At 43.3% G+C, this 25,040-nt stretch overlaps 1 protein-coding gene across 1 annotated transcript in view; it reads right to left on the bottom strand.

The window, feature by feature from the left end:
- Positions 1-3,143: 3,143 nt before the first annotated feature.
- PRPF6 (pre-mRNA processing factor 6) overlaps positions 3,144-25,040 on the bottom strand; it is a 43,714-nt gene continuing 21,817 nt past the window's right edge. Inside the window, exons 14-21 of the mRNA XM_056549370.1 lie at positions 23,424-23,562; positions 23,217-23,336; positions 22,960-23,136; positions 22,472-22,605; positions 20,602-20,693; positions 7,483-7,597; positions 6,988-7,114; positions 3,144-3,831 (exon numbers count right to left, since the gene is read on the bottom strand). Coding sequence (XP_056405345.1) covers positions 3,679-3,831; positions 6,988-7,114; positions 7,483-7,597; positions 20,602-20,693; positions 22,472-22,605; positions 22,960-23,136; positions 23,217-23,336; positions 23,424-23,562 — 1,057 coding nt within the window. The 3' untranslated portion in view covers positions 3,144-3,678. The remainder of the gene's footprint in view (positions 3,832-6,987; positions 7,115-7,482; positions 7,598-20,601; positions 20,694-22,471; positions 22,606-22,959; positions 23,137-23,216; positions 23,337-23,423; positions 23,563-25,040) is intronic.

The following is a 25,040-nucleotide window of genomic DNA, read 5'->3' on the forward strand; positions in this document are numbered from 1 at the left end:
TAGCACACCACCTCAATACAACTCTATGGTAGAGCCAGATCTCTGCATTCAGCATTCTTCGGCTCTGCCATAGCGTTGCATTGAGGGGGGGGGGGTCTGCCACCACTTTGTGTGGTTGTCAACACGCGCTATTTGGCCTGAGAACCAGGGCCCTGTACGGGATGCTGAAACTTATCCTCTATGCTCAGGATAGGAGATACATTTTTATATCCCGGAGTGCTCCTTTAAGGTAGTTTCTGCATATTTTTCTCAACTGAAAATTGTGTGTGAAAAAACACAGCATTTACAGTAGCTTGAACATTTCAGCCACTTTATTGTAGATTTTCCTCATTGACTCCATTGCAAATTTTTATGCAGATCTGCAATTTATTTTCCATAAACACAGATTTGTGTTAAAAAATTTAATTTACATAATTCACACTGCAAATCTGTAGTGGAGAATTTCAGTGGACTATCTGCAGTGTTCTCTCTGCACAAAGCGCCTTGTTCACCGTTTTTTATTACATGGATTCTTATCAGAATCATGGTCTCAGTCCGGTCCACAAATGCCTTCTTCCCATTTGTCGCAGGAAGAGTCCACTGGCTCTAACAGGACACCGATGCAGCCAGTGATTGGAGCAGGACCTGCTGGCTCAGCCAAACACTAGTCTTTGGAAACAAAGACAGAACATTGGGGGACTGGATGGAAGAGAACTGGAGCTTTGGGGGGACCAAGGCAGGTAATTATATATTTTTTTCCCCAAAAATTTTTTCCCAGCAGGATATACATTTTTGCAACATGCCAAAAAACTCCTTTAAATCTGGATCTTGGACCTTTAATGAGTGCCCCAACCTTTAAACCCTTCCACTCAACCCTATACTATTCCAAGCCACCCAGCTTTCCCTTGTCTTCCCAGACTCCCCTCCCTTTGAGTCTCCCTTGCTGACCCCAGTCAACTATTTATAGTCCTTTATTTTTCCGCTTGTTTTTCTCAAATTTCAGGCAGGTTTATGACCTCACCACCTCCTCTCCCGCTCTCTACATTTCCTCCTTCCTTCCCTCCCCTCCTGCATCATATCTTCCACATTTGCTCACTGACCACCAATAGATTTATCTCCTATAAAAACCTTTAGGAAGGGAGCGAAAACACGTCCATAAGCTCCCCCCACTACCACAGGGGAGTAATTCTTAAATCAAACAATGGCAACTACATGATGCAGACTAGAGATTGGTATCATTTGCACTCTAGCAATAGACAAAAAAAAGTGTAGCTGCTTCAATGATGGTCCCATACTAGTGCGGCCACTCTGAAACAGTGTAATGGAAGATGCAATGAGATATAGAATAATCATTACACTAAAATTAAATATAGGAAGACATTTGCGGCAGAGTTGAGTTTGTTATTTGGTGCAGTCTTCCATTATGCAGCATTTGCAGTTTTATAGGACTGCACGTTAACACTCAGTGATAGTTGTCCCAGCCAACAAACCCCTATACATAAACTCTACAAGGGCATTATAGGCAAAGCACTACCACCTATCCCCAGGAAGTGGTGTATAAAAAGTCTCTAACTGGGTGCTGTATGATAATACATATATAGACAAGTGTCTGCAGCTCTCATCTAACAACTAGCGATCAGCTCGTGTCTAAATGACAAATTCCATTTTTCTACATTGTTATAAGACAATGCCAACAGTAGCTCATGTTGAAACTGCAATTGGGCCCCTAAAATTGTGGGCCCCTTCTGCAATACTACAAACAAAGAGGGCAATCCGGAAAGTACAAAAACAGCAATTACAACACCATGTATTAAAGCAGGGGAGATATAGCAGAGTTGAGTTTGTAATAGTGGTGTCTAGTTGCAAACATATCCTCGTAGTTCCATTGCCTAGACTGAAAGGGTTAACACTCTGCATGACACAGAGTTATGCAAGGCTAACAATCCAGTTCCAATACTCCATATATAGAAGAGCTGCTCTGACAGGAATAAAAAGAAAAGGGGGTGACATGGAGACAGAATATAAATTTATAGACATTCCTGCGCCTGTGTCGCTCCTAGCCCCCCTGATCAGTAACATACAGCTGTCCCCAGGCTCACAAATAAAGCCACAATTACAGCATGTCAGACGCTTAACCAGTGCTGCATGCCTGGCACATAGCTAGCATGACAGTTAAAGGCTAAGGGGGGAGTGTGCCACATAGTGGTGGAGGAGAGATACTACACAATGTTCACATCTTAAACACCAGTGACAACAAAAATGTCACTGAGTGCTTTCTATTCATACCATACAAGGTACTAGCAATGAATGGTCCTCTTTATTAGAACCCGCTGCCCTCTGATGATTGGATCTTCTCTGTACGGAGTTTAGACTTGTGACCCCAGAGTACAGAATAAAATTCAATGATGGGTTTTAGTGTGAATGCATAGAAGATGGGAGAATCTAGTAAGCGACCTGGAGGAAGACCTGGCTATCAAGGTTAGATTACCCAGCGCCAAGATTTCACTGGTGTGGAGAGTATACTGTCAATAGGGTGATCAAGGCAAAATCCAGCAAATGGGAGACCTATGAACAGAAACCAGTCATCATAAAAAGGGGTCAGATGATAACGTCAGGAATCATTTCAATAAACGGGGGGAGCAGTTAAGCTTCAGCCAAATTCAATACAGCTGTCCTACACACATGATGGACTCCACAACTTATTCTTTCTTAGCACAGTATGATGCACCATTCAAGAGGACTGTATAGTCATGGATTTGTTTCAGGAGCAGGACAGTGAGTTTTCCTTACTTCCCTGGCCTTCACAGTCCCCAGATCTTAGTTCTTTAACCATCTCTGGGATACGGTAGAATGGGCTGGTCAGTGCATGTCACTACCTGCAACTAATGTCTGGTGAGAACATCAAGAAGTGATCCCGTCCACATGGGACAATGTAGCTTAAGAACAATTTAAATCACCTAGTCCAACCTATGCCACTGCGAATATCACCGCAGCCAATGGAGGTTCTACATACCACTATGAAGGACCATTGAGTATGCATCAGTGTTAAATCTCAATATAAGTAGATAATATTATGTTGAGTTTTGTTTCAAAGTGTGTCTCTACCTATGGAAACTCAATAGCAATACAATAAACACAAGATAAGTTATATTAAAAGATCTGTATTGACAACTACCACTTTATACATCCTCACATTAAGATGCCAAGACACAGAATACCCACTGAAAGGGCATTTTTTTTAGACAGCACAAGGGAAGCATAAAACAAGCTATACAGCACAGCAACTTGACATAACACATGGTTAACTAGCCTTAAAATCCTATGTATAGCAAAGGTGGGTACTGCTGCCCCAAGTGGCCATAATAGAGCTTCATTTAAAAAAAAAAAAATTATAATAATTGCATTTCAGGATTGACACAGTTCATGATCCACCACAGAGCAAAAAACAGATCCTCATAATCGAATTTTCATAGAAAATCCATCGCTTGGTCTTAGAAAGACCCGACTTTCTTTGTATGTACTGTAAACAGAGGTCTACGCACTGCAACAATTATCACTGACCTCTGCTCACAAGCCTGGAAACAAGAATGGGCTATTATGCTTCACCAAATGTGATGAAAATAACACAATCTAAAATATAATATATTGAGGGTAAGGTGGGGGTAGCAGAGAGGTTATGTACAGCATATTGATATTGGCTTAAAAGGTGTTCTTGATTTTTGATGCCACCAAGGTGAGAATTTCTCCAAGTTTGTTCTGCCAATACATGATGTCTTTGGATACGGCACACCATAGCTCTCCGTGCCGTGGCTCAGCGTTCTCACATCGCTTCCTGATCTCCTCTTGTTGCTCCTAATTAAAAAAAAAATAAAAAAAATAATAATAATAATAATAATAATAAACCAGTATTTCCTTTATGGCTGTCTGTTTCTGAACCAAACATTCCCTTTCACAAAAATAAGGTTAGAAACTCCTTTTATATTGCTAGACAAGTTCACATCACTGGCAGGTTTACATCTGTCAGGATCAAAAATAATTATATATCTCCACACATGTAATCTACTAAAGCAGTCAGAACGGGTTAAGTCTCCATCCCAGGAGCACAGTGGTATGCAAAAAATAAAAATCAAAAACACCACACAAAAAAAAAAACACAAATCAACAAATTATTATCCTAAAAAGGTCAAAAGTGAAGTATAAATAAAGTTTACCACCAGGGAGTAGTTAGCAGGGTGCTCTCTAAGCCTTCTGAAGAGGCTTTTTAGCTTTCGGCCAGAGAATCATCAAAGTAGTTACACGAATAAATTACCAATTATCAGCAGGAATAAGCCTTCACAAGGTATTTGTCAGAGTACTTACCCTAAAGACAACCTTATACTGCAGGAAAGTCACCATATGTTTTTACAGAAGAGCCAAGTTGTTGAAACACGTAGGGAAAAAAAGATTTTTTTATACTTACTGTAAAATCTTTCTCTGAGGATCCATTGGGGGACACAGGAACCATGGGTATATCTTGCTGCCACTAGGAGGCTGACACTAGGCATTAACAAAAAAGAAGTTGGCCCCTCCTGGCAGGATATACCCCGCCCACTGACTCTGAGCTAATCAGTTTAGTCCCAAGGCAGTAGGAGGAAACCGACAAATCACTACAGAGTCTGAAGAAGGCCCAAACAAAAAAATCAACTGAACAAACCCACAGACAGGAAATCGACTCTCAGGTCAACAAACTAATAACCAACGGGTGAGCGCTGTGTCCCTAAATTTTACAGTAAGTATAAAAAAAACAAAAATCTACTTTCTCGTTCGACTTCATTGGGGGACACAGGAACCGTGGGACGTACTAAAGTAGTCCTAAAGAGACTCAGGCAGATGGCAACGCCACCGCTGCCTGCAACACTTTACGCCCAAAACCGACAAACAGCGAATCAGAGCGCCAAAAAGAAGGGGTGGCCAAGAGATAGATACGCAGAGCTCTGATCACGTCCAAGTTATGAAGAGAACGCTCCTTAGGGCGAGACTGAGTCGGGCAGAAGGAGGAAGGGACGATATTCTCGTTCAGATGAAAAGAGGAGACCACCTTTGTCAGAAAAGACTGTACCGGCTGAAGCACAGCCTTGTCCTGGTGAAGGACAAGAAAGGGGAGTCGGAAGGATAGAGCCGTCAATTTCGACACCCGCCAGATGGAGGTTACAGCAATGAGAAAAGACATCTACCAAGAAAGGAAGCGGAGAGAGCCCCCATCCCCGTTGAGACTGTCGCAGTGGAGAGCTAGAAAAGAGCCGTGCGGCCGGAGTACAGACTGCCACGGCCGAAGAACAGAATGGCCGTGCTAATATACAAGGTGTGCAAGAATAGGGAAGGCACCACACGTGTGCAGCGCAGGGATGCCGTGCAACAGAATATTGTCCCAATAGACAGTGCAGGGACCCGTGGGACAGAATACTGTCGCAAATATACAGAAGGTATGTTAGGAAGTGAGGTACAGGGACCTATAAGTTTTTAACCCCTAAACCACAAATAAAAGAATAGCAACTTTTAACTGAGGGGGGGAGTAAGGGGAACGGAGGGTGGAGGGGGTGTAGCTCAAGGTAAAAGTTCCTTACATACTCACCCACCAAAGTCTTCAACCAGCTTAGTGCCACACTGCATCATACCAGGCTGTCATAGTGGGGCGAGAAGGCAAGAAAGGGACCCGAACCCAGGGCACATCCCTAGAGCTGGTTGGGGGCGAGAAGGGGTTAACGGTGCATACTTTATGTACTGTGCCCCTTCCTCGCAAGTGGGGAATCCGGCAGCGCCATGCTCCAGTAGCCCCAACCTAAGGAAAATAATAAAGGAGAGAAAACTCTAAACTCTAGAGCTCCAGACCTGTGTCTACCTCCTACTGACACTAAGCTAAAACTGATTAGCTCAGTGTCAGTGGGCGGGGTATATCAGGCCAGGAGGTACAGGCTTCTTTTTTGTTAATGCCTAGAGTCAGCCTCATAGTGGTTGCAAGATATACCCACGGTTCCTGTGTCCCCCAATGAAGCCGAACGAGAAAGTACTAAGGTACCATTACACCTCTTTAGGGACAATTATCAAAGGGTGAGAGGTTCCTAACCCTAAAGGGTTTGCCCTTTTTTAAGGAGACTGCTGCGGCAGATACCTTGGGAGGGCTTGTGATCTTTTTGGGATAATATTTGTTGATTTTTTTTATATTTTCGTTATGCATTCATAATTGAAATATCATTCAAATGTTTTAATAGTGAAAAAAAACAAACCTTTACTGTTTGCTAACTTTTAACTGCTTTACAGCCTAAACAGTCAGCACTATATATTTATGGCACAGACTCTCAGGAGTCTATGATGCGAATACAGGAGCTGCTCTTGCTTCATTGACTGAGGGATAGCTGGCAGCCCGCACTCAGTCGATAACTGACATAAGCATGATCGCAGCATTCCAGAGGTTCTGTGGCAGTAGCACTGCCTATCTTCTGTCCGTTTGGCCCCATGCAGTCATATCACTGATTAGATTTTATAGCAGCCGGAGGCCTACAGAAGGCCTCTGTGCTGGCCATGGGCTGATTAGTTAAGGTGTGCCTCAGACATTACAAGTTTGGTGGAATTGGTCCAACAAAATATAAACCCTCATATTGCCCTGTAGATGGAAAAATAAGTTATGACTTTTAGAAGGAGAGAAGAAAACAATTAAGAATTGTCTGTGTCCTGTGAGGTTAATAAGAGGGGTGAGATTTATGCTCCCAAATCAAACAGGCACTGTGTATGAACCTTGGAACAGCCTCCAGCACATGGTTTTGCTATATTCATCAGGACTTAAGGATAATTGGGCACTGAACCAAGGGTAGAGCAAAGGCAAAAAAGCCTGAATGGTTGTATTCTATCAATTCATGCTATGAAGTTTATATGAGGCTTAGCATTGTCAGAAAGATCTGTCATAATTAGCAACCATATGAGAAAGGGGGTACAAGGAGAAACAAAAAACCTGCATCCAAAGAAAGCACCTACCTCTGTACCATGCTGCAGCTCAAATTTGTAGAAAGTCGCCCAGGCATCACCAAGATCAGAATCAATCTTTACAGTGCGGTGGAACCAGTCGCGAGCCTTAGATATTTTGCGTTCACTCCAGAACAGTCTGAAAGCAAAGTGAGGGAGAGAGATTACCAAAAGGAACCATAAAACAACAACTTTTTTAGAACTCAAAATTCAAGAATGACAACCTGAACATTTAAAAAAGGTGTCCTATATGGACAACCCATTTTTCAAAAAGCATTTTTTTTTGTGGACTTGAAGATTTTATTTTTTTTTGATGGCGGGTTAAGACAGACCAACAGAAATTAACTAAATTTCAGGGCGGCTGCACTCTTAAAACTGTAGTTAATTCTTCCTACAAATTAAGAGTTTCTGGTTCTCTTGCAGACATTTTGAAATAGGTGGCATTTGCACTACAGCAGTGATGCACGGTTCCATAAAAGAGGATACATTCAAGAGGAGTGCACTTACTTGGCAACCGCTAGAAGCACATGTGGGTCATGCTCGCATTTCTTGAGGGCATCTACACTCTTGGTTTTCCTTTGAGGCCTGGCCTCTAAGAATATTGCTTCTGCCCACAGGATACCTTAAAAAAAATAAAATAAATAAAAATAAAAGTTATGAAATTCCAAAGAAAAATAAGATTACACAAATACTGACTAAAAGTAATTATTTTTTTTTTTTTTAGCAAAGAATAGAATGCACAACAATTCGTAACATTTGACCTAACTATTTTTCCTGCATTACAGAAACAGCACTAAGTAGGTGAGGGGCTGTTGACAAGGTTGCTGTTCATTTTGCACTAGCAACCATATTTGTAAAGGGATCTCAGTTCTAAAGCTCTAACGTATAATACTAGTTGTATCTTTTTTGTACTTGGCATTGGTAGAAACTGAAGGAATCCAGCGCAGATACAGTGCAAGCAATATAGAAATTCTTTATCCTTTAAAAGCAGGTATGGTACAGGAACAATGTGAGACGTTTTAAGTGCCAGTACGCACACAGTCATACAAGTCATGGCTCTATACATTATGTATTGGCCATGCGGAATTACTGCAGCCCAGCTACAATTGACTTCCTAACACCAGCAGCCTTAGACTTTAGAGCGGCATTTACACTCTCGACAAAACTTCCTTATTTGGTTTCTTCTAGGAGACACATACTTACGCAAGAAGAAAGTAAAAATTAGAATCCTCAATGTTTATGATAATTCTAATAACTTTTAGCAACTAGTCTATAATCTTAATAGGAAGAAGCCCTCACACACTAGGGGGCTGGGGGTAGCTGTAGACAGATGGGCTAGGTAGCCCACCTGCCCTGTGTACAGAAAATCAGACAGACAGTCTTCTCAGAATGAAGCAAGTTGTTGATTCAATTGTTTATCCCACAACATACAAGACCTCTTCAGAATTACACAACTTAAAGGGGTACTCTAATAAAAAAAAAAAAATTTTTTTTTTTTTAAATCAACTGGTGCCAGAAAGTTAGACATATTTGTAAATGACTTCCTTTAAATCGTAATCCTTCCAGTAATTAGCTACAGTATGCTCCAAAGGAAGTTATTTTCTTTTTCAATTTCTTTTCTGTCTGACCGCAGTGCTCTCTGCTGACACCCGTCTGTCTCAGGAACTGTCAAGAGCAGAAAAGGTTTGCTATGGGAATTTGCTCCTACTCTGGACAGTTCCTAAAATGGACAGAGGTGTCAGCAGAGGGCACTGTGGTCAGACAAAAGAAATTCAAAAAGAAAACAACTTCCTGTGGAGCATACAGCAGCTGATAAGTACTGGAAGGAGTAAGATTTTTTAAATAGAAGTAATTTACAAATCTGTTTAACGTTCTGGCACCAGTTCATTTAAAAAAAAAAAAAATAATAATAATAATAATAATAATAATGTTTTCCACCGGAGTACCCCTTAAGGACTAATCCCATTTTGACCTTAAGGACCAGGCCAATTTGATTTTTGCATTTTTGTTTTTTCCTCCTCGCCTTCTAAAATCCATAGAACTCTTATATTTCCATCTACAGACCCATATAAGGGCTTGTTTTTTGCGTGACCAACTGTACTTTGTAAATAAACCTCATTTTACCCAAAAATTTATGGTGACCCCAAAGAATAATTTTTTTAGGGAGGAAATTTTTAATGAAAACCACAATTTTGCACACTTGGAGGGTTTCATTTTCACACTGTACACTTTACAGTAAAAATAACGTGTTCTTTATTTTCTGGGTCAATATTGTCTCTCTTATTGGAATGGCGCCTTTTCCCAACAGCAATTTTAAGATCTCTCCACAGGTGTTCAATGGGATTTAGATCTGGACTCATTGCTGGCTACTTCAGAACTCTCCAGCACTTTGTTGCCATCCATTTCGGTGTGATTTTTGACGTATGTTTGGGGTCATTGTCCTGCTGGAAGACCCAGGATCTCGGACGCAATCCCAGTTTTCTGACACTGGGCTGTACAGTGCGAACCATAATCCGTTGGTAATCCTCTGATTTCATGATGCCTTGTACACATTCAAGGCACCAAGTGCCAGAGGCAGAAAAACAACCCCAAATCATCATTAAATCTCCACCATATTTCACTGTAGGTACTGTGTTCTTTTCTTGGTAGGCCTCATTTCATTTTCGGTAAACATTAGAATGATGTGCTTTACCAAAAAGCTCTCATCTGTCCGCAAGACGTTTTCCCAGAAGGATTTTGGCAAAATGTTGTCTTGCTTTTTTATGTCTCTATGTCAGCAGTGGAGTCCTCCTGGGTCTCCTGCCATAGCGTTTCATTTTATTTAAATGTCGACGGATAGCTCGCACTGACACAGATGCTCCCTGAGCCTGCAGGACAGCTTGAATATCTTTGGAACTTGTTTGGGGCTGCTTATCCACCATCCGGACTATCCTGCGTTGACACCTTTCAGCAATTTTTCTCTTCTGTCCGTGCCCAGGAAGATTAGCTACAGTGTCATGGGTTGCAAAACTTCTTGATAATGTTGCGCACTGTGGACAAAGGCAAATCTAGATCTCTGGAGATTTGTATTTTTATTTTAATTTATTTACATAGCGCCTACAGATTCCGCAGTGCTTAAAACCTTGTTGATAAGATTGTTGGTATTTTTCCACAATTTGGGTTCTTGAGTCCTCAGACAGTTCTCTTCTCTTTCTGTTGTCCATGCTTAGTGTGGCACACACAGACACAAAATGCAAATACTAAGTGAACTTCTCTCCTTTTTATCTGCTTTCAGGTGTGAATTTTATATTGCCCATACCTGTTACTTGCACCAGGTGAGTTTAAAAGAGCATCATATGCTTGAAACTATCTTATTTTTCCTCAATTTTGATAGGGTGCCAATAATTTTGTCTAGCCCATTTTTGGAGTTTGGTGTGACATTATGTCCAATTTGCTTTTTTCCTCCCTCTTTTGGTTTAGTTCCAATACACACAAAGGGAATAAACATGTGTATAGCAAAACGTGTTACTGCAATCCTTTTCTGTGAGAAATACTTCATTTTCTTGAAAAATTTCAGGGGTGCCAATATTTACGGCCATTACTGTATTTGGTATGGCCGAGTACGTAAATATCCAAACTATTAAAATATAATGTTAATGATCCCGTATGGTGAATGGAGTGAACGTAAAAAAAATAATAAATAAATCCAAAATTGATGCTTTTTTGGTAACATTCCTCCCGTCCCCGTACCAAAGAAATTGATAGATAAAAAATTAATTTAAAAAATGTATTAAAAGTTTTATATATGCAAATGTATCAATAAAAAATACAGATCACGGCACAAGAAAATGAGCCCTCATACCGCTGCTTATAAGGAAAAATTAAAAGGTTATAGGTCAGCAAAATAGAGGGATTTTAAACGTACTAATTTGATTAAAAAGTTTGCCTTTTTTTTTTAAGCGGTACAATAGAAAAGTATGTAATCATGAGTATCATTTTAAACGTATTGACCCACAGAATAAAGAAAACATGCAATTTTTACCGTAAATTGTACAGCGTGAAAACTAAACCTTCCAAAATTCCCCACACAAATTTTATGATGCAACCAAAAAAATTTAAAAAACTTTTTATGGTAAAATTAGTAATGTCTTACAAAGGACAACTTGCCGCGCAAAAAACAAGCCCTCATTCTCGTCTGTGGATGAAATTAGCAAATGTTATTTTTCTAAAAATCATAACTTTTATAAGTCCTTAAGGCCAAAGGCGTTAAGGGCACAGCCAATTAAATTTTTGCATTTTCGTTTTTCCTCCTCACCTTCTAAAAATCATAACCCTTATATTTCCATCCACAGACCCATATGAGGACTTTTTTTTTTTTTTTTTTTGGCTTGACCAATTGTACTTTGAAACAAAATTTTACCATAAATTGTCAAAATATGGCAAAACCAAAAAAATATTTCTCTTTCAGCTCCCTTGGGGGACACAGAGAGCGTGGGTATATGCTGCTGCCACTGGCAACAAAAGAAAGTCAGCCCCTCTCAGCAGGATATACATCTACAGACTTTGAGCTATCAGATTTAGCTTCCTGTCCGTAGGAAGCAGACACGTCTGGAGTTCTCCAGACCTGATCGTTTACTTTCTTATTTTTTTTTTTAGTTTAGGGACGTGTATTTCGATTTTCTCCCCCTTTCATTTCTCTCTTTTTAGGTGGGGTCTCAGGAGCATAGTGCTCACTGCTTCCCCATTGGCAAAGAAGGGGCACAGGCATTGGGTTAGGCACTGTCAACCCTTTCTCGCCACCAGTCAGCACCTGGGGTTGTACCTTTGGGTCTTGGTCCCCCTACCTTCCCTGCTCGTCTCACTGTTTCAGCCCAGCATGATGCAGGTGTATAATAGCTGGCTATAGACTTTAATAGGCAAGTCTTCCCACATTAGGTAGGTAGAAGCAGGTTCCTCACATTGGGTAGAAGCAGGTTCCCCACATTGGGTAGTAGCAGGTTCCCCACATTGGGTAGTAGCAGGTTCCCCACATTGGGTAGTAGCAGGTTCCCCACATTGGGTAGTAGCAGGTTCCCCACATTGGGTAGTAGCAGGTTCCCCACATTGGGTAGTAGCAGGTTCCCCACATTGGGTAGTAGCAGGTTCCCCACATTGGGTAGTAGCAGGTTCCCCACATTGGGTAGTAGCAGGTTCCCCACATTGGGTAGTAGCAGGTTCCCCACATTGGGTAGTAGCAGGTTCCCCACATTGGGTAGTAGCAGGTTCCCCACATTGGGTAGTAGCAGGTTCCCCACATTGGGTAGTAGCAGGTTCCCCACATTGGGTAGTAGCAGGTTCCCCACATTGGGTAGTAGCAGGTTCCCCACATTGGGTAGTAGCAGGTTCCCCACATTGGGTAGTAGCAGGTTCCCCACATTGGGTAGTAGCAGGTTCCCCACATTGGGTAGTAGCAGGTTCCCCACATTGGGTAGTAGCAGGTTCCCCACATTGGGTAGTAGCAGGTTCCCCACATTGGGTAGTAGCAGGTTCCCCACATTGGGTAGTAGCAGGTTCCCCACATTGGGTAGTAGCAGGTTCCCCACATTGGGTAGTAGCAGGTTCCCCACATTGGGTAGTAGCAGGTTCCCCACATTGGGTAGTAGCAGGTTCCCCACATTGGGTAGTAGCAGGTTCCCCACATTGGGTAGTAGCAGGTTCCCCACATTGGGTAGTAGCAGGTTCCCCACATTGGGTAGTAGCAGGTTCCCCACATTGGGTAGTAGCAGGTTCCCCACATTGGGTAGTAGCAGGTTCCCCACATTGGGTAGCATTGTTTTCCCCCCATGACTCTCACACACAGACACCCACACATGCGCACAGACACAGTTACCTGTCCTGCGCGGTGCTTCTCTCCGGCAGCGGCCTGACAAGTGACGTCACTGACGTCCTCCTGTGCAGGTCTGTGAAGGGACATCACATGCGCGACGTCCCTCATCAGACTTGGGCCGGCCGGCCAACCGGAGACCAGGAGGGCGGCAAGATGAGAAGCCTTCCGGCATTTAGCGCTGCTTGCCCGAAGCAGGGCTAAATGCCTGAAGAAGTTACCTGCCTGGCGCCTGGAACTGCATGTCCCGGGCGCCAGGCAATACAAATTACACATACCTGGTGCAAAGGGCCCGCGGGCCGGGAGTTTGAGACCACTGACCTAGGAGGACCCCAAAACTTCGCACCCAACTTCAGAAGGTTCCTTTCACAGTTTGTCACTCACAAAAGGTATTCAGCTCTCATGCTGAACTTGACAACTTACTGGAAACAGCATGGAAGCATCCAAACTCTTTCAGGGGACTAAAAGTTTGGGCACAGTTTCCCTTTGCCGAGGACCTCATTGCAAAATGGACTTCTCCGCCGGCTGTGGATCCTCCGGTTTCCTGCCTGTCGAAATTGTCTACTCTACCTTTGGTGGATGCTGCATCCTTTAACCCCTTAAGGACTTAGGACGTACCTGTACGTCCTAAGCCCGCTCCCGGTGTTAACGGGGTCACGCATCACACCGGGTCGGTCCCGGCTGCTAATCATAGCCGGGACCCTGGGCTAACAAAGTTCAAAGTTGACCACCAAGTCTGAAAACTAAAGTAAACGCTTCCCAGCAGCTCAGTCGGGCTGATCGGGACATCGCAATAAAATCGCGATGTTCCCATCAGCTGGGACGCAGGCGGAGGTCTGAACTACAGGCTTGAGCAATCGAGCCCCTATCTCGCCGATCCGTGCAGAGCTATGGCTCTGCAGGGATCAGCATAGGAGATCAGTGTGTGCAGTGCTATAGCTCCCTATGGGAGCTATAGCACTGCAAAAAAATAAAAATAAATAAAAATTAAATAAGTTAACAAAGGTCATTTAACCCCTTCCCTAATAAAAGTTCAAATCACCCCCCTTCCCATAAAAAAAAAACAAAACTGTGTAAATAAAAATAAACATGTGGTATCGCCGCGTGCATAAATGTCCGAACTATAAAAATATATCATTAATTAAACCATATGGTCAATGGCGTACGCGCAAAAAAATTCCAAAGTCCAAAATAACGTATTTTTGGACGCTTTTTAGATCATGAAAAAATGAATAAAAAGCGATCAATAAGTCCGATCAATACAAAAATTGTACCGCTAAAAACGTCAGATCACGGCGCAAAAAATTAGCTCTCATACAGACCCATACGCAGAAAAAAAAAAAAAGGGGTCAGAAGATGACAATTTTAAAACGTATAAATTTCCATTCAAGGATGGCCTCTTGAAAAAGATAGCGAAACGTGCGTTGAGGTCGGGGTACGTGCCGGAGCAGGACAGCGACATAATGGGTGAGCGTAATGCTGTACTTATGCATATGCAATTGTGATAGAGCAATATACAGTATTGATGTTTTTTTGGGTCTCTATAAGGAGTTACCTGTATTCCATTTCCAAATCGACTATTATATGGAGTTTTTCTGGTTAACCTATTACATGCCTGCAAGATATTTACTAAGTACATAATGTATGGTCCAGCAACTGGTACCCACCCCTCCATGCACTTTTGTATTGAAAGTTGTTAAGAGACTCATATTATGCGTTATATATGTTTTTAATAGAAAGTAAATAAAGTATATGATTTTATTACACTCTGAATATTGGTATAAGCTCTTTTTGTTTATTAAAGTATACAAAATTTCCATGCATGTAGTTATGATTTTTTCCAGAAGTACGACAAAATCAAACCGATATAAGTAGGGTATCATTTTAATCGTATGGACCTACAGAATAAAGAACAGGTGTAATTTTTACTGAAAATGTACTGCATAGAAACAGAAGCCCCCAAAAGTTACAAAATGGCGTTTTTTCTTCAATTTCGTCGCACAATGATTTTTTTTTTCCGTTTCGCTGTAGATGTTTGGGTAAAATGACTGATGTCACTGCAAAGTAGAATTGGTGGCGCAAAAAATAAGCCATCATATGGATTTTTAGGTGCAAAATTGAAAGGGTTATGATTTTGAAAAGATGAGGAGGAAAAAACGAAAGTGCAAAAACCGAAAACCCCTCAGTCCTTAAGGTTAAGGACCCGGTCGGACAAAAAGATTGAAAATCTGGCCAAATTCACCTATGAAGAAGCGGGTTCATCTTTGCTTCCTGCCTTGGCCACTGCTTGGGTGTCTAAAGCCCTTTCTGTCTGGGCTTCCCAGCTCCGCCAGGGCATTTTGTCTGGGACCCCTTCGGAAGATTTGGCGGATCTTGCACTTCAACTCTTCAATGCTGGGGACTACTTGTGCTCTGCTTCTCTGCAGTCGGCCTCTTGTACGGCTTTTGCCACAGGTAACCTGGTGGCGATTCGTTGCTCCATGTGGCTCAAGGCTTGGGATGCCGATGCTGCTTCCAAGAAATCTGTCACTGAGCTTCCCTTCTCTGGGACCAGACTCTTCAGGAAACGCCTGGATGAAATTATTTCCGAGGCTACTGGAGTTAAGAGGTCCTTATTACCGCAGAACAAGTCTCGTTGTACCGATTCCAGACGAAAATCAACCTCTTTTTGGTCCTTTGGCTCGGGTCGGGCAACCAGACAGGTGCCTTCACCCTTCTGGAAGTCAGATAACCATTCCAGCCAAGTTGGGCACCCATAAGCCTCCCTCCGCCTGAAGGGACGCCCGCACCCAAACATTTTCTGTGTGGGAGGTATTCTGTGCCTGTTCCGGGTTTGGTCTGCCCACGTGCAGGACTCTTGGGTCCGAGATGTCATTTACAACGGCTATCGGATCGAGTTTACTTCCTTCCCAAGGGATCGCTTTATTCGATCCCACCCTCCTCACTCACCTTCTTTAGCGGTGACCTTTCGGGTCGTGCTTCTGACCCTTCTCGCTCGGAGAGATCGTCCCAGTTCCTCCCAAGGAGTGTTTTTTAGGGTTCTATCCCAACCTGTTTGTCGTCCCCAAGAAAGTGAGCGCAGTCTAGGGATCGACCGATTATTGGTTTGGCCGATATTATCGTCCGATATTCAAGATTTTGGACATTATCGGTATCTGCAATTACCCCATTGCATCCTTCGGCCCGAGACCGTCGCTGCCCCATTGCCTCCCCCATCCCCGACCCCAGGACAGGCAGAGGGAGGGAGTAAAGCGAGTGGCGGCGGCAGCCTCTGGCCCCGCAAAAGACGCAGCATTATCGGTATCCCCCTAAAAAAAAAAAAACAATATCGGTCGATCCCTAGCGCCGTCCGCCCAATCCTGGATCTAAAGCTCCTCAGTCATCATCTACTCCTGCGACATTTCCATATGGAGTCTCTTCGTTCTGTAGTGGCATCCATGGATCAGTCTGAGTTTCTATCCTCGGTGGATCTCTGAGACGCTTACCTTCACATCCCCATTTTTCCGGCACATCAGCGCTCTCTTTGCTTCGCAGTTCCGGAGGGCCATTTTCAGATTGTGGCCCTTCCTTTTGGCCTAGCCATGGACCCAAGGGCCTTCACCAAGATCCTGCCGGCAGTGACCGTCATCCTGCTAGCCTGGGGTGTGACCGTGATCCCCTACCTGGACGACCTCTGGTCAAGGCTCCAACCAAGGCCCAGAATCTAGAGACTCTGTCTCAATCTTCAAACCTTTTCCCGTTTCAGCTGGGTGGTCAACCAGGACAAGTCCAACCTTATTCCCACCCATCTCTGATGTTCTTGGGACTCCAATTCGACTCGGCGACTCCAGTTCGACAGACCGCCAGAATTCGGCTTCCGCCGGACAAGCACCGTGCTCTGTCATCAGGAGTTAGTCTTCTCCGGCGTTCTTTTCCAATTTCCATCAGGTTCTGCATGGTTTTCAGGGACCGGACAGTCCACGGCTGTTGGTCCTCCCAGGAAGCTCTCCTTCCCATCAACATCCTGGAACTTCGGCAATTTGCCGCCTTCATTGGGAGTCTTCTCCAGGACCGTCCTGTTCATGTCCAGTCGGATAACTCCGCGGCTGTGGCATATGTAAATCGCCAGGGCGGCACTCGCAGTCCTGCAGCAATGGACGCGGTATCCCTAGTGATTCCCTGGTCGCACTTCGTCCTTTCCTATCTCTTCCTCTCCTTCCCATGGTCCTGATGAAGCTAGAAGCGGAGGGCGTCCCTGCCATTCTCGTGTCTCCGGACTGGCCCAGGCGAGCGTGGTATGCTGACGTGGGTTGACTAGTGGACGACATACCACTGCTCCTCCCAGTTGGTCCAGACCTGCTCTCTCAGGGTCCCTTGCAGGGTACTCCCTTTGAACCACTCCGGGATGTTTCTCTGCGTATCCTTTCCTGGAAGGTGGCCTTCCTCATTGCGGTCACTTCCATTAAGAGAGTTTGGGAGCTGGCGGCTCTCTCCTGCCATTCCCCCTACCTGGTTTTACACCAGGACAAGTTTTTCAGTCCGGTTCCGTCCTTTTTGCCTAAGGTGGTCTCCGCCTATCACCTCAACTAAGATATCGTCCTTCTGTCCAGCTCCGTCCCATCCCAGGGAACGGTTGTTTCATTGTCTTGATGTGGTACGGGCCGTTCGGATTTGCCTTTCAGTCACCTCTTCCTTTCGCCAGTGTGACACTTTCTTTGTGCTTACGGAGGGTCGTCGTAAGGGACTTCCTGCTTCGAAGGCGACCATTTAACAGTGGATCCGTTCTGCCATCTCGAAAGCTTACCGCTGCAAGGGGGAAGACTCATCCCTTCCGGGTTTCAGCTCATTCTGCTCGTTCCGTCGGGGCTTCATGGGATCTCCGCAACAGGGCTTCGGCCTTTCAAATCTGTAAAGCGGCCACCTGGTCGTCCTTGCACACATTTACGAAATTTTTCCAGGTGCATACCTTGGCATCCACTGATGCTGGTTTGGGTCGCAAGGTGTTGCAGGCAGCTGTGACCCAGCCTTCCACCTGAGTTACTTGAGTTTTTTCCCACCCCGGGGACTGCTTTGTCCCCCAATGGAGTCGAACGAGAAAAGTATATTTTTATGCTTCTCGTAAAATCTCTCTCTCTGAGGATCCATTGGGGGACACAGAACCCACCCATTTGTTCTGGTGTCCTTGGTTTGGTTACCTGTCCGAGGGTTGGTTCGGTTAATTTTTGTCTGTGGTTTTCTCGGACAATTACTGTTTTCCTTTACCTGTCGGTCTGTCCTCTCCTACTGCTTTGGGACTAAACTGATAGCTCAGAGTCTGTAGGCTGGGTATAGCCTGCTGGGAAGAGAAGACTTTCTTTTGTTGCCTAGTGTCAAGCCTCCTAGTGGCAGCAGCATATACCCACGGTCTCTGTGTCCCCTAATGGATCCTCCGAGAAAGATTTTACGCCAAGCATAAAAATCTACTTTTATGTGGGGAAAGTGAAAAGAAAACCCCAATTTAGCAAATTTTGGAAGGTTTTGTTTTTTCCATCTGTACACTTTACGGTGAATATGACATGTTTTCTTGGGTCAATAAGTTAAAATGGTTACGTGCTTTTTTATTACTGTACCGCTTTAAAAAAAAAAAAAAAACGTTTTAAACAGAATTAGTATGTTTAAAAATCGCACTATTTTGACCACCTATAACTTTCTAATTTTACCATATACAGGGCTGTTTAAAGGGCTCATCTTTTGCACCGTGATATGTAGTTTTTATTGGTACCACTTTTGCTTATATTTAACTTTTTAATGGCTTTAAATAATATTTTGACGTTTATGCCGTTCACTGTACAAGATCTATTAAAAATATTTTTGGATAGTTTGGACATCCAAAGTAGTTTTGCAACACCTGGAGGCACCCTGGGTGGGAAACACTGTTGTATGCCCTATAGAGGTGTGGTGAACTACAACCCCCAGGAGACTACAGAGGCAGCATGCTGGTGTTATATCACAGACTGAAGACTCCTGAATGATATATGCTGGGAGTTGTAGTCCCTTTTGTGTGTGTATGCCAGTGTATCCCAACCAGGGCTGATTATATTAGTGTGCTGTGTATAAGGGGGCCAACCCGGGAAAATAGTAGGATGGGTAAAGGGCGGAACTAAAAAAAAATGTTTTAAAGGAGCCGCCCCAAACCAGCAAGGCATGTGGCATGCTGGGATTTGTTGTTTTCAGTACAGCAAGAACAAAAAGGAAATAGAAGCAAAGATAGGAAAACAAAGTGGAGGATAAAAAGACAACAAAGGATGGAAATAGATTAGCCTAAACAACAAGAATAGTAATGAAACAAATAGGGTAAGTCAAAAACGGAAAACGGAGTACCCCAACGACCCAGCCAATTTTCAGTGTAGGACCTGGCCATTTTTTTGCACATCTGACCACTGTCACTTTAAGCATTAATAACTCTGGGATGCTTTTACATTTCAGTTTTGAAGGGCCTTCATGTTAGAAATACCCCATAAACTACCCCATTATAAAAACTGCACCCCTCAAAGTATTCGAAATGACATTCAAAAGATTTGTTAACTAACCCTTTAGGTGTTTCAAAGGAATAGCAGCAAATTGAAGGAGAAATTTCAAAATCTTAATTCTTTACACTTGCATGTCCTTGTAGACCCAGTTTTTGAATTTTTACAAGGGGTAAAAGGAGAGAAATCTTCATAAAATGTGTAACCCAATTTCTCTCGAGTAAGGAAATACCTCATATGTGTATGTCAAGTTTTCGCCGGGCGCAGTAGAGGGCTCAGAAGGGAAGGAGCGACAGTTGGATTTTGGAGAGTGAGTTTTTCGGAAATGGTTTTTGGGGGGACATGTCACATTTAAGAAGCCCCTATGGCGCCAGAACAGTAAAAAAATAAAAATACATGGCATACTATTTTGGAAACTACACCCCTCAAGGAACGTGACAAGGGGTACAGGGACCCAACAGGTGTTTTTGACAACTTTTCGTTAAAGTTGGATGTGTAAAGGATTTATTTAATTTTTTTCACTAAAATGCTAGTTTTCCCCCCAATTTTTTATTTTTACATAATATTTATTTTGCTGAAATGGTTTTTGGGGGGCATGTCGCATTTAGGAAGCCCATATGGTGCCAGAACAGTAAAAAAAAAAAAAAAAAAAAAAAAAAAAAAAAAACACATGGCATAGTAATTTGGAAACTACACCCCTCAAGGAATGTAACAAGGGGTACAGTGAGCCTTAACACCCCACAGGTGTTTGACCATTTTTTGTTAAAGTTAGATGTGTAAATGAAAAAAAAATTCACTAAAATGCTGTTTTTTCCCCAAATTTTTCATTTTTTCAAGGAGTAATAGGAGAAAATGACCCCCAAAAATTGAACTGGGCGATGGCTATCAGCAGTCACCCCAGTCCGTTCCCCACCCGATGCACGGCGGGGACTGAAATTCCCACGGGCGTACAGGTACGTCCTGGGTCCTTAAGTACCAGGGTGTCAGGACGTACCCATACGCCCTGGGTCCTTAACTGGTTAATGTCTTCTGCACACCCCGGTACCATAGTACACATGCGGTCCCGCTGAAATTCAAATGCAAAGTAATAATCGCAGGATTTCACAGCCATGTAATAACGCAATTCTGGCTTTTTATTGATGAATCGTGTAGCTCTAGTAACTTCATATACGTTTGACGCATAGTATATTTCTTGTTCTCAGACAACGTACTTTCTTCTGGTGCTCTTGAACAGTTTTATAACCCCATTTAATACTATCTGACCCAGCAATACACAGTATTGGATATCTTGACTCTCACCTGAATTCGGACATTCCTGTAAAGCTTTTGCCATCAGGGTATTCGCAATATTTTTTAAACCAGCTCTGAACTCCAGTCGCACAGACTCCAACCTGCAGAGAAAAATAAAACAGGCAAAACCATGAAGGTAATAAACCCAACTATATAACACAATGACTAGCACAATATTCTTGTAACATACGTGTTCAAAAATAATTTAAACCCATAGGAATCCCCTTTTTAACCCCTTAACGACAATGGACGTAAATGTACGTCATGGTGCCGTGGTACTTAACGCACCATGGCGTACATTTATGCACCGCCATGACTGCGAGCACCGGACCGGGGTTCGCATCATGCGCAGCAGGTCCCGGCTGCTATCAGCCAGGGACCCGCCGGTAATGACGGACATCCGTGATCGCGCAGATGTCCGCCATTAACCCCTCAGATGCCGTGATCAATACAGATCACGGCATCTGCAGCAGTGCGGTACTTTAAATGGATGATCAGCTCGCCTGCACGCTGCCGCGGCGATCCGTTCATCCAGCATGACGGCCGGAGGTCCCTTCACCTTGCTCTGGCCGTCTCCCGGGGTATTATGCTCTGGTCTGAGATCGAGCAGACCAGAGCAGAAGATGACCGATAACACTGATCAGTGCTATGCCCTATGCATAGCACTGAACAGTATTAGCAATCAAATGATTGCTATAGCTAGTCCACTATGGGGACTATTAAAGTGTAAAAATGAAAGTAAAAAGAAAGTAACAAAAAAAAAAAAAGTGAAAAATCCCCTCACCCCAATAAAAAGTAAAATGTCCTTTTTCCCCATTTACCCCCATAAAGTGTAAAAAAAAAAAAAAATGTATACACACATTTGGTATCGCTGCGTGTGTAAATGTCCGAACTATTAAAATATTATGTTATTGATCCCGTACAGTGAACGGCGTGAACATAAAAAAAATTTTGATACTTTGTCACATTTTGTAAAAATTTTAAAAAATGTATAAAAAGGTTTATAAACACAAATGTGGAATCAATAAAAAGTACAGATCATGGAGCAAAAAAAAAATGAGACCTCATACCACCGCTTATATGGAAAAATTTAAAAGCTATAGGTCATCAAAATAGAAGGATTTAAAACATACTCATTTGGTTAAAAAGTTTGCGATTTTTTTTTTTAAGCGCAACAATAGAAAAGTATGTAATCATGGGTATCATTTTAATCGTATTGACCCACAGAATAAAGAACACACGTCATTTTTACCGTAAATTGTACGGAGTGAAAACAAAACCTTCCAAAATTAGCAAAATTGCGGTTTTCTTTTTAATTTCATCACAAAAATAGTATTTTTTTTGGTTGCGCCATACATTTTATGGTAAAATGAGTGATGCCATTACGCAGGACAACTGGTCACACAAAAAACAAGCCCTCATACTAGTCTGTGGATGAAAATATGAAAGAGTTATGATTTTTAGAAAAGGAGAAGTAAAAAACAAATGCAAAAATAAAATTGGCCTGGTCCTTAAGGTCAAAATGGGCTTGATCCTTAAGGACTTAAACGGATATTTAATACAATAAAGCTGGAAGACTTAAATATGTCTGTACAAGCAGCTTCTGTTCTAGAAGATTTTGACCATCCATGTATAATGAGAACAGTCATTCATGGCCCCTGGATACAATACATAATCTCCCCTGCAGAAGTAGCTGCAGGCAAAATGCCAGGCTGGCTGTGTCAATCATCTGCCCAGGGAAAGTGGGACCCAAGGCCCCAAAAGCTGCATTTTAAAAGGGGTTGTTTTTTATTTTTTTAGACAATCTACTTAACTGAGTTAACATCCTTATTAATGCTAAAAAAAAAAGAAAAAGAAAAAAAAAAAACAGATAACCTACCATAATTCAGGAACCTTAGGGTTTTTTAGACGCGACTTCTCCAGGATAGCTCTTGCCCTTGTCAATTGCCCCACATTTTCCTCCAGTCTGGAAAGCAATAGCCAAAGGGAGACTGAGTGAGGGCATTTCTTCAGCTGCAATAGGAAAAAAAAAAAAAACAAGGATTAAACTAGAAAGAATACTAAATAATTTAAGGGGTTAACCGGTCAAAACAGTTTTTTTTAACCTAAGGACTCTGCTTCTTATTGCTGCAGATTGTAGAGTCTGCAGATGACATAGCACACAGTGCTGCTGCCAATCATTGCCTGAGCAGGAAACCGCTGTGGCCAGTGATTAATGGAAAGGCGCTATGTGCTCCATTCTGCAGCTACAAAAAGCCGAGTGTTAGCGGCCGCAGACAGGACCACATGATAACCCCTTTATCATAAAACACAGAAAGATGGTATGAATAATTTAATAAAATAGTAAAGAAATGCACAATCCCATACCCCTAGGTTATAAGCCTCTCTGGCATTTTCAATCTGCTGCCGTTGCTCTTCAATCTGGCCTTTCATCATCCAGAGTTTGGGGAAATCTTCATAGTGGCTGAGGGCCTCCCCACACAGCTCCAGAGCAGCTTCAATGTTCCCCAACACCCACTCCAGCTTCACTGATTTCATGAACACCTGTAGGGTTACAGTAATGCAGTAATTAAACACAAGGGGTACATCCAAACCAAAGAGCATTGCCGAAAGGAGCCGCTTACCCTAGCAGTAGCAGCACTGCTCCTAGCCTTTGCTAGCAGCCTTCGAGCTCTCTCATACTCATTATTTTCAGACTCCAACTTGACGGCTGCCAACCAGATCTCTTCACTATTGGGGTTAGCCTAAGAGAGAAAGAATAAATTGTTATCAAAAGACAAGCCCTCATTCAGATAAGTATCATCTGGATGAATAGTAATGATAACACTAACCTGGAACGCAAGTGCAAGAATACTTCTAGCAGCTGGCACATCACCTGCAAGCCACTTGGACTTTGCACCCATCAACCATAAAACTTCAGCCTTAGGACAGTGGGCAACAGCTCTCTGCAGGAGGGTTTCCAGTGACTCCCTGGGAAATAAAATGCAAAATATGCCATATGATTGAGCCCCATCAGTTATTAAATTGGGAATCCTATTGAGTTAATTGTCCAATAAACCAGAATTCCAGTTTGGCCAGAGCTGAATTCACAATTTTGCTGGTTGCTGTTAGAAACAGTCAACAAGCTTGTTAGACAATCCCGCTCCTACAGCACAAACACCTAGCAACAGGTTTTAAAAACACAATGCTAAATTCCTCCAAACTTGCGACGGGAGTAAGACGTTCTGGACACACAGCAAGGGACAGGATACGTTTAATCACCCATGATGCAACACGTTTCACAGTACCAATGCTTCATCAGGCATCTTTATTAGTTTTAGGTTATAAAAAGGTATGCTCAAACACATTTATGGCATATCCAGTGTTTGATGGATATGGGGTCTACCTCTGACCACACTCACATCTATGTTTAAAATGTCTCCCCCCCCCCGTCCAAATCAAAGTCAGAGGTGGCATTACAGAAACATTATGCCATATTAGGGCTGGGCGGTATGACCAAATCTGCGTATCACGGTATTTTTGTAACTTTCGGCGGTTCCACGTTATATAACGGTATTAACTCCCCCTCCCCCGCCAAATTAATTATCAGCCCAGCGCTGCGCTATTCTGCCCCCCCCCCCCCCCCAACAAAATTAATCAGCCCAGCGCTGCCCCCATCGGGGTAAATACTCAACTGTCATCCGCTGCCCTCCTCGTGCTGTTTGTTGCCGCCGCCGGCACAGACATAAGGTAAACAAAATAAACTCATGCATGTTCCAACGTCGGCCTTACGCTGGGGACGGGAACGTCGGACAGCCATCAGCCTATCACCGGCCGCAGTGATGTTCCGCCTTGGCCGCTGATAGGCTGAGCCCACTGTCATGTAAGAAGCTCTGGGCGGCTTCTTACATGACAGTTGGCTCAGCCTATCAGTGGCCGAGGCAGAACATCGCTGCGGCCGGTGATAGGCTGACTGCTGTTCGACATTCCATTCCCTAGGAAGCAGATGAGGCCGGTACCGGACCAACGGGAGGTGAGTTAAAGTTTATTTTGTTTATTTTTTGCAGCCCAGGCATAGGGATACCACACAATATAGAGCAGTGGTCTTCAACCTGCCGACCTCCAGATGTTGCAAAACTACAACTCCCAGCATGCCCGGACAGCCAACGGCTGTCCGGGCATGCTGAGAGTTGTAGTTTTGCAACATCTGGAGGTCGGCAGGTTGAAGACCACTGGTATAGAGTGCCAACGCCGGCGGCCGCATCAAACAAGAGGATGAGGAGGGCAGCGCATGCGGGTGACTTGTGATTAAGTTTCCCGATGTGTGGAAAGCGCAGTGCTGGGCTCGTTCATTCATTCATTCTCGAGGGGGAGGGGCCCAACCGGTATTGCAGTATGGGTTAAAATTCATATCGTGCAGCACAAAAATGTCGGTATTAGGTATGAACCAGTATACTGCCCAGCCCTAT

This window comes from Hyla sarda, chromosome 12 (genome assembly GCF_029499605.1).
Source record: "Hyla sarda isolate aHylSar1 chromosome 12, aHylSar1.hap1, whole genome shotgun sequence".
In the NCBI taxonomy this organism is placed as follows: Eukaryota; Metazoa; Chordata; class Amphibia; order Anura; family Hylidae; genus Hyla; species Hyla sarda.